At 41.3% G+C, this 9,646-nt stretch overlaps 1 protein-coding gene across 1 annotated transcript in view; it reads right to left on the bottom strand.

The window, feature by feature from the left end:
- The window catches only part of Mitf (melanocyte inducing transcription factor), a 206,557-nt gene that overhangs the window by 14,391 nt on the left and 182,520 nt on the right, over positions 1-9,646 (bottom strand). The window contains exon 6 of the mRNA XM_029535287.1: positions 2,130-2,247. Coding sequence (XP_029391147.1) covers positions 2,130-2,247 — 118 coding nt within the window. The remainder of the gene's footprint in view (positions 1-2,129; positions 2,248-9,646) is intronic.

Here is a 9,646-nt window from a genome sequence, read left to right as displayed (position 1 = left end):
ATATCTAGTGACTTCTTTTGTGATTGGGTTACCTCACTAAGGATGATATCTTCCAGATACATCCATTTGCCCAAGAACTTCATAAATTCATTGTTTTTTAATAGCTGAGTAGTACTAAATTACACCTTTTATAGACTTTTGCCTCTTCTAATGCTACATATGCCAAATCTCTGCAGAGCTCAGTTTCTACAAACCAGATGACAAACCACAGTACAGCAAGTCCACATGCTAGTACTAAAAAGAATAAAATAAATAGAAACTATCTGATGTCATATCATTTTTAAGATTTACTTATTTTAATTTTATGTGCTGTTTGTCTGTGCACCATGTGTGTGCAATGCCCAAGGTGGCCAGAAGAGGGCATCAGATCCCAGAGACTTGAGTCACAGATAGTTGAGAGCCACCATGTGGGTGTTCTTAAACACTGAACCCTCTCCAGCTCTTGATAGCATATTCTATTATTAAGAGTCAAACTTTATTTTCAGGACAAACAACTTTCCAGCATTTTATGCCTTTGTAATGCAGTGACATGGAAACTGGCTGGGAATGTTTCTGAATCTGTTTGCATGGCCTTTGCCTAACTCATGAGAATGATTTTTTGTTTTTGTTTGTTGTTGTTGTTGGTGGTGGTTTGTTTTATTTTGTTTTTTCATAATGTGGAGTCAGGTTCTGTCAGCATCTACGAGAACCGTATCATGTCACAATTCTTAGGAGTCACTGTGTATTTACTACTTGTCTATGAAAACATAAATTAGGAAGGGTCTAGATATATTTGGTGGCAATTTGATTTGAAAAGTTGCTTTATATTTTAGTGTCAAGAGATTTTTTTGTTATGTAAGAAACAAATAAAAGTATTAAACAAATTGTGCTGTTTATTGATTTTGAGACTTATTATACCATGCTCGTTTCTTTTCTAAAAACAAGATGTATGTGGTATATTTATATATCATAAATGTAAATACCCATGTCACACTGCGTTGAAATAGTCAAAGAGAGGCTGTACACTGAATATAAATTAATAAATATAATGAAGATGACATCGTTTAATGATTTACAGCCTTCTTGGTCTACATAAAGCCACACTGTTAAGTTCATACCACAGTAAAATCATCAAGTGACCAATTTCCCAGAATGTAACCTGTAATCAGAAACTCCTAACTGCATATGCATGTATATGTGTGTGCAGACAGACAGAATGCATGTGTGAGACAGACAGAATTAAAATTAGAATCTCCCAAATTCAGATGGTCAATCCAAATCATTTTCTTGCTTGCTTTCTCATATAGAAGAGTAAGAAGGTCTTACTATCCATTGCTTCTTAATGGTTTAAGTTTTTGCTTATTAGTAAATTACCTTTTAAGCCCCAATTAATACTTTCTGGAAAAAATGTTTTTCCTATGTTAAAATGTTCTGAAATAGTTTTTGTTGTACTGCTTTTGGATAGAACAGTCTTCACAACAAATCCATACCCCATATACTCAACCCCACCCCCAATTTTGCAAGAGGCAAGAACTAAATAATAAAAAGTGGTTTGGGGCAAGGACCATAAAATTCACCATGGTAGAATGCCGGTTCTAATACAGTTTCTGTCATGTTTTATTGGCCAAATGCCTTCCCTAAAGCATCAAGCAAAGTGGCAAAATAGGTAATTTCACACTTGCCTCAAGAGCAAACATTCTGATGGCTCCATTTTATGATTTATTTCTCCTTCTATAATAAATCTCTTGCACATGATACAGGAAAAAGAGGAGAAGGCATCGAAAGATGTAAGAAATAAATTCTTACTCGACCCCAAGTGTGGACTCAAATGGAAAATTCAAAGCAGGATCCCCTAAGTTAAGTCTCCAGGGGCTCGGGAAGCAGGCTATACCGTGGGTAGGGGAGAGCCACTTTACAGGGGAGTATACTGTCCATAACCCTCAACCCAAAGGGCTCCCAGCAACCCTGGAAACTGGCAACTTAACGTCTTAATACTGTATATGAAATTACTGCACAGCGGCTCAGGAACCACAGACACTGGAAGCACACCCACTAGCTGCACGGGGATCACTGCTGTTCGAGTGGTAACGCTCCCCAGTGGGGAAGAGAACAGAGTATCACAGGAAGAAGCAGATGCGGTAGGTCCGTACCTGTGAGCTCCCTTTTGATGTTGGGAAGATTGGCTGGACAGGAGTTGCTGATGGTAAGGCCTGGGGGCGGCAGGCCCTGGTTGCTGTAGAGGTCGATCAAGTTTCCAGAGACAGGCAACTAGACACAGACAAGAAAAGCAGCAAGTTGCTGAGTTCTGTTTTTTTGTTTTTGTTTTTGTTTTTTTGTTTTTTTTCAATAAAACTCATAATCTATTTCAGGCTTTATGGAAACGACACTCTTTGCTATAAAGAACTGTGTCTTTAAAACAGGAAAGTCTGAGGACTTACACAGAACTATATGATCTGTTTATATAGGGAGTAAAAAGGGTAGCCCGCACTGACTTCGGTCTGGTGGCCGCATTCCAAGCATATAGACAAGGTATTACCTGCTGCCAAAAGTGGCAGATGTCCCGTGGGCGCCAGGTATTCCTGTGAAACAGGAGTCCACGTGTGGCTTCCATCAGAGGACATTTCTCTTCCTCCATCTTTCACCTCTCCCTACTTTTTTTTCTCTCTTTCTTTCATAAAGAAAAGCAATGGGCAAATACTTCCCTTTTGTAAAGCGGTGTCCTTATGGCAAAAAAAAAAAAAAAAACTGACTTCCTTGAGATTGAAATTATCCAAAGAGCCACAAGAGGGAGCTCAAAGACTTTAAAAAAATATTTACAGCGCTAAAGAAAGGATTAAAGAAATGCTTAGCCTTACTAGCTTAACTACTTAGAGTGGTACAGTCTCCTCAGGTTCTCCTGGGATGTTTTAAAGCTGCAAACACATTTTCATTTTTTCTTGACAATGCTGTCCCAGTTGGACATGGATTTCCTTAAAGCTAGCTAGAGAGGACAGTCACAAGTTCCTCTTCTTACGCCCTGGAAATCTTTCTAGACAATAGCTATGCATCACTCCTTCCATCCTGGACCCTCAGCATTTCCAGACGATTTCAAATAATAAATCACACCACGGTGCAGATTCGTCTCTCCTCTACCTGATCATAGCTCTCTATTATGTGTTAGACAAGTAATTTCAGAAAGGATCAAAGAGGAATTAAACCATGGTGTAACCCAGAGTTATACTCAAGGTGGGATTCCACATACAAGATGAGCTAGTTTTACTTGAAAACCTTGGGACAAGAACTTAGGGCTGTTTTTACTTCTTTATAATTGTGTGATGTTTATACACATATTTTATCTTGGGGATAATACCTAGATGTAAACATGAAATTTATTTATGTTTCATTTACATCTTATACATACATGTGGCCAAAAGCTAACTTTATATTTAATTTTTTTAGTTCACCAGCATTTGGGCTGTAACCTAGCTCATGCAATTGGGTATCAAACTCTATTTAAGGCATCAGGTTGACACTAAAAATGTTTTGGATTTGGGGGTTAATAAAATGGCAGAGTGGGTAAGACATTTGCCAAGGCTTACAACCTGAGTTCAATTCCTGGGGCCCCTGTATTGACTTCCAAATTGACATTTGACTTCCACATGTGTGCTGTAGCACACATGCATCTAAACACAGAGGACATAGACACACAGATACAAACACACAGAAGCAGACACACACACACACACACACACACACACATTCATGCACACACTATGTAGATAGGGAGGTAAGAAGGTAAATGATAGACAGACAGACAGACAGATAAGGGCTGTAGAACATTTTGGTTATTTTAAGTTTTAGATCCAAGAGATGGAAAACAGTTCAGTGGATAAACTGCTTGCTGTTCATGTATAAAGACATGAGTTTGGATTCCCAACTCACATAAAATCTGGCCCCAAATCTTTTATACCTCAGGGCTGAAGTGGTTGTTGGACAGGCAGGGAATCCCTGAAGCTTACCAGCAGCTAGCCAGTCTAGCCTAATTGGCAAGGTCTCAAAAATAATAGGTGGGAGACTTCTGATGCTGGTCTCTGGCCTCTGTGTAAGCATGCGCTAAAGCCCTGGAAGAAGAGATGGGGCTAGAGGGGTGTTCTACATAGTGGAAGCTGTCTCAGATTTGTATGTTAGTAAGACTGTAGTGGTGTCAGGGCAGGCAGGGCAGGCAGGGCAGGCAGGTGGGTAGGTCTTGGGGAAATGAGCACTTATAGAATCTGCATAAACATAGTACACACACCCACACCCAGCACACAAGCCAATGAATATGTACTGCGCTAATTTAAAATGTCCTTGGGCCACATTTCAATGCCTTCCAGCAAAGGCTCTGATAACTGGTGCCTGATTATTAGCCATCATTGCTCTGAGAGGTTCTATTGAGAAACAGGTCGCCTCGGGGTCAACCTTGGTCTCTCTGTGTGTTTGCTTTTGTTCTTGTTCAACTTAAGGGGCCAGGGGAGGCATTAGCATGTTTGCATAGAGCACTGTAAAAGGCCAAAAAGATGAAAGCTATTAGGAACTGAAGTCTAAACACATTTCCCAGGTCCAAATCTTTAGTTTTGGGGGACTTATGCCTGAGCATTAATAAACCAAAAAATGCAAATTAAAACTTGGAAACAGTGTGCTACAAGATTAATCTAGTGGCTCTAGAAATATTAACTGTGTCCTCATATGCAAACTGGATATGAACGTGCACTTCTGTTACGATGTTCATGTGTTAAGAGACAAATGAGAGACACGCACGTGCAGGTGCAACAAACTCAAAAATGGGCATCGTGGCACATATCTCATCTAGACTTAAGAAACTAAGGCAGGAGGGTCAGGAGTTCAGACCAGCAGGGGACTACATGAGATCCTATCTCAAAAATCCCAAATCAAAACCAAAGCAGATCTCTAGGTCATCAGAGAACATACTTTGAAGAGAGGGAAGGGAAGAGAGAGAAGAGGAGGTAAAAAAGGGGGAGAGGGAGAAGACAGAGGAGGAGACAATAAAATTGGGGATGGAGGGGAGCAGAAGAAAAGGGGAAGGAAAAAAGAAAAGAACAAAATTTTGTAGTTCTCTTTCTGGGTTAGAAAAATCCTCATACACACAGTTAAGTTCCAACAGGCTCAGAATAACCCCCCCCACCCCACCCCGGACTAAGAGAGGAAGAGACACATGCCTACTTGGCTGATCTACATCTTTGCTGGACTTTCTATGCAGAGCATCTATACCTCTGGACAAGGGGTGGTGTGGCCCCAGAGAGCCACAGTCTGGTCAGCTCAGGCAAAGAGGAGGTGAGGGTGCTGCTGCCTTTGCCCCAGTCGGTCTTAACTGAGCGCAGTGATGCCTCTCACCACCAAAAGGAGTCTTTTCCCAAGTACGTGATCACTGTAAAATGTGATTGTTTTTCTCTGTGGATGGGCCCTTCTTCTGAATATCAATTGCGCAGTTTACACAAGTAAACGGGGACTTTTATTCTTTGTTTGGGAGAGTACAAGAGGGTCCTTGTGCCCTTGGAACAGTTACCTCTAGACCTCAATTCCCTTAGGATAGCTTCCTTCCTATGTCCTTTCCACTTTTGAAGGAGTAGTTAACTCGAAACAAAGCATTTCAAAGAATCGCAGAAGCAGGGGGGAAAAAAATGCCTAAACTAAACTTAACAGTCAAGTTCAACTTTACTGTGGTGGTGGTAGTGGGAGGGGGCATTAAAGTAGAATAGGTTGCAGTTGTTCAGTTGTTCAACTTAGACAACCCAAGATGATCAAGACCAAGTGGAAGTCTGCTTTGACAGGAGCCTATTAGGGCCAAGCCACTTCTTGTGGGTGAAAGTCTCAAGTTCTAGCATCAAGTCAACTGCAGTTGATACAACACTTTACAGACAAGGAAACTGAGGCAGAGAGGTCAAATGTCTCACTCAACCGTGTATGCATAAGGGCAGAGGTTATAGCTCGGTGTAGGACCACTTGCATAGCATGCATGAGGTCTGGGGTTCTACACCCAGCATGGCAATAATAATAATAATAATAATAATAATAATAATAATAATAATAATAATAACATTTAGAGTCTGCTTCTAACTTCTACATAACGCTGTCTTTCTATCAGCAGAATTATGTCAAGACAAGAAACCCTTAAGGTGGCACTTTGCCTGATCTAGCCTGTGACATGGAAGAGAAGCGAATATGGCAATACGGCCAGTGCCTTCTAAGGGCAGCTCCTAGACACTACCTCCTGGTCGGGAATGAGTTCACTGTTTCCTATGGAAGATTGCTTTGTGGGAATCCCCTTGAAATGGCCACACTCAACTGCTGAGTTCCACTATCGGGATAGTACAGTGATCCCTCCAGGCTGTGAGCTCAAGGATAGAAAGCCTCCCTTTACAGCTCCTTTATCTTGCCCAGGATGTATCTATTGTGGACCTCAGAACTGAACCAGGGGCTTATGCATCCTAGTCAAATGCTCGACCACTGAGCTATGACCCTAGTCTCCTGGACAGATGGAGATAGATGCTGTCAACCTTGGGGAAAGTTTCTCAGGGCTGATTAGCTAATGCCAGAACTAGACTTTAGTGCCAGTGTAGATGGAGAAGCACTGTGTGCATTCTAGTCTATAGAAGCGGGTGGAGTGTATCTAGTCTATAGAAGTGGGTGGAGTCATGTCAATTGCCTTCAGAAGAATTGGCCAAGCACAGTTCAGCTGGAAACAAGCTGGGACCAATGGTGCTGATGTGCAAATCACTGTGAGAGGCACCATGGTTATAAAGCAAAGTTTTCCTAACAGAGAGTTTGGCACATTGTTGAGCCTTAATGAACATCAGCTGAATAAGCCCACACTATTAATAAAGTATTTGATCTTGCAATGAAAAAATTACAAGGAGTAATTTAGACAGCAAGGTTGAATGCAGCTTCTATTTTCAAAGCTAAATGCTATTTATTCTTCATTAGGTAAGAAGATAAATGAGTTAGACATAATTAGTGGCCCTTTCTCTTTTCCAATGTGGAAACACAAGACTTGTAGATAGCATGCAAGCCCGCAGAATCAGAACACACTTTGGATCTGAACCCAGGAATGGTTCTAATTCCAAGTCCTAATCACTATGTCTCACTGCTTCCTTCAAGAACTGCTGTATATCTTTTATTTGAGATGTCCAAGAAGCAGGGAATCTGATATGTTTTATGAATTTGGACAATATGCAAGAGAAAGTTAGTGGTCAGAGTATTGGTTTGGGTCTAGTGAGTTCAAAGTTCCCCATCATTGCAAAAAATTATTTCAAAATCAATGATAATGTGAAATCCACCATTTCACAGTACTTTTGAGCGTGCCCAGGTATGCGTGTATCAACCTGACAAAAAGGACCACCTACTTCCTCAGCAGAATCTCTTTGAGATGACCATGCTGTTGCTAGTTCATACCTCATATATGCCCGCGTCTCTGCGTCTGTTTTTAAATTCTCTAGTGGAAGTTTCCCGCAGTGTCTTATTCATGTTTATTCCAGAATTCTGGCTACTGACAGAGTATAAGAGCATGAAAGCTAAGAGTTCCAGGAAGCCAAAGCACACAGGGCACAGGCACCTTAATCTGAACCGCAGATCATGTGGTTCTTCAAAAAAATAAAAAATAAAAATCACAGTGTGGGGTTAGAGAAGTGGTAGGGTGGATAAAACCCTCCCACATAAGTGTGAATATCGGAGTCCCCAATACCCACATAAAAAGCCACCTGTGAGGAGCCATCTCCACCTGAAATCCCAGCAATTATTCAGGAGGCTGAGAGAGCTCGCCAAGGCAAGCTGGCTAGCAAATCCAACCAAATCAGTGAGCTCTAAGCTTAGTGAGAACCCTTGCTTCATAAATGAAGTTGTGGGAAACTGAGGGAGACGCCCAACTGCGTCCTCAGGTCTCCATGTGCTCACACAGCCACCTGCGTGTATACCAGGACACACATGGATACACAGAGATACACAACCAGGCATACCACACAAAAGTAACTACAGAGTTTAGCTGGGTTGGAAAGAAATGCTAGCTCTTTAAGGGGAAGTCTTGAGATTTTTGGGAGACACCACAGAAATTCAAAAACAGCTTGGACACGATCAAAAAGAAGTCAGTACATATGTAAAAAAAAAAAAAAAAAAAAAAACTGAGTTAACTGAATTTTTGTGTTGGTCAGTAAATAGGGGCTGCACTGCTCCTGGCTGAGGGCATTTACTAGGAGAAGTTAGTAATTTTTTTTTTGAAGCAGTGTTTATTCACACAATTCAAAAGTCACCATTTTTGAACATATACAGTCTCTGTTACACATACTCATATACTATTTGAAATGGCACTCTTCCTTGAAGATGAGACTCCATACTCCCCCAGTCACTACCCCCTTTATGGCTTGTCGTTAATATAGGTTAGTCCCTTGGACAGCAGTTATTGGAGAATATAACTTAGAGCTTATCTCATGACAAACTGAGCAGACTGACTGCGCTTACCCAGTCTCCCACAGACTGCCTAACCCAGCAGCATCTCAGACAGCAGTGGTGCCACCCCAATGCAGGCAGTGACTAAAAGCAACTTCGAGTGGGACTTTTAAAAGTCCTTGCTAAGACAGGAATATAAATACAAATATAAGGCCTGAAATAGAATAAACTATATGGAAAAAACTGCAAGTTATAGAGGGAGAGGTAACCCAAATGAGCATTGTAAGCAGACAGAAATTCATGGGGACTGGCTTATGAACTTTAACTGGTGTTCTGCTGGGGAATGGGAACCTCAGTGTCAGCCTGGGAATATAGGACCCCACCTACAAATCATATTCCTGTTTTGGGGTCAAATTGACACAGCTTTGAGCAGAACAAGTCACAGTGACTCACTCGGCTAAAGAGCTGGATTCTTTTGTCAAAATGGAACTTTTTATCAAAAGTGAAAATGTTTAACACTTTATCAAAAGTGGCCTGGCGAGGTAGCTCGTTTGTTTTAGTGCCACTTCAGACACAAAACTTGAGTGAGTCCGATTCCCCAGCCCCACCCCCAGCTCCACAATAAAAGCCCAGCCCTGCTGGTACAAACTAGTGATCCTGGCACTGAGAGAGAAGAACCAGGCAGATCCCAGGGGCTGTATGCCAAAGAACCCCTCTAGACAGTGGCTTCCTGCTAGCACCCCTCTCCTCCAGGGTGATAATGTATGGTACATTATCCAAGGTAAATTGCTAAGCCAGACAGCATCTGAGCAATGACATCCATCCAAGGTGGACATTTGCTTTCTACATACATGGGCACAGTTTTGCATATACACCTGTGTACGTGTATACCTGTACAAACACACACACACACACACACACACACACGGTGGGGGGAGGGAGAGAGAGAGAAAGGTTGCACTCCTGCACACAGAGCTTAATTACAGTGCTTCTGATAAACTTGAGCAAGCTTCTCAATTTCTGATGTCAAAACTACTTAATCCTTTCCCATTTGATTACTAATAAAATTTTCAAAGAATCCTTGTGAATAGAGGGTGGGGGTGGGGAGAAAAGAATGAATAGAGAATGACCTCAAGATTTTCTTGGAAAACAAAATTTAAAAAAAAAAAAAAAAAAAAAAAAAGAAAAATAAAAGGCCAACGGTATTGTATTTGCCATTTGCAAGGCTGGATCCATCAAGCCCAAAATTTCT

Source organism: Mus pahari, chromosome 2 (assembly GCF_900095145.1).
Source record: "Mus pahari chromosome 2, PAHARI_EIJ_v1.1, whole genome shotgun sequence".
Taxonomy (NCBI): Eukaryota; Metazoa; Chordata; class Mammalia; order Rodentia; family Muridae; genus Mus; species Mus pahari.
Note: the sequence above shows the minus strand (reverse complement) of the source record. Positions and strands in the feature narration are given on the sequence as shown.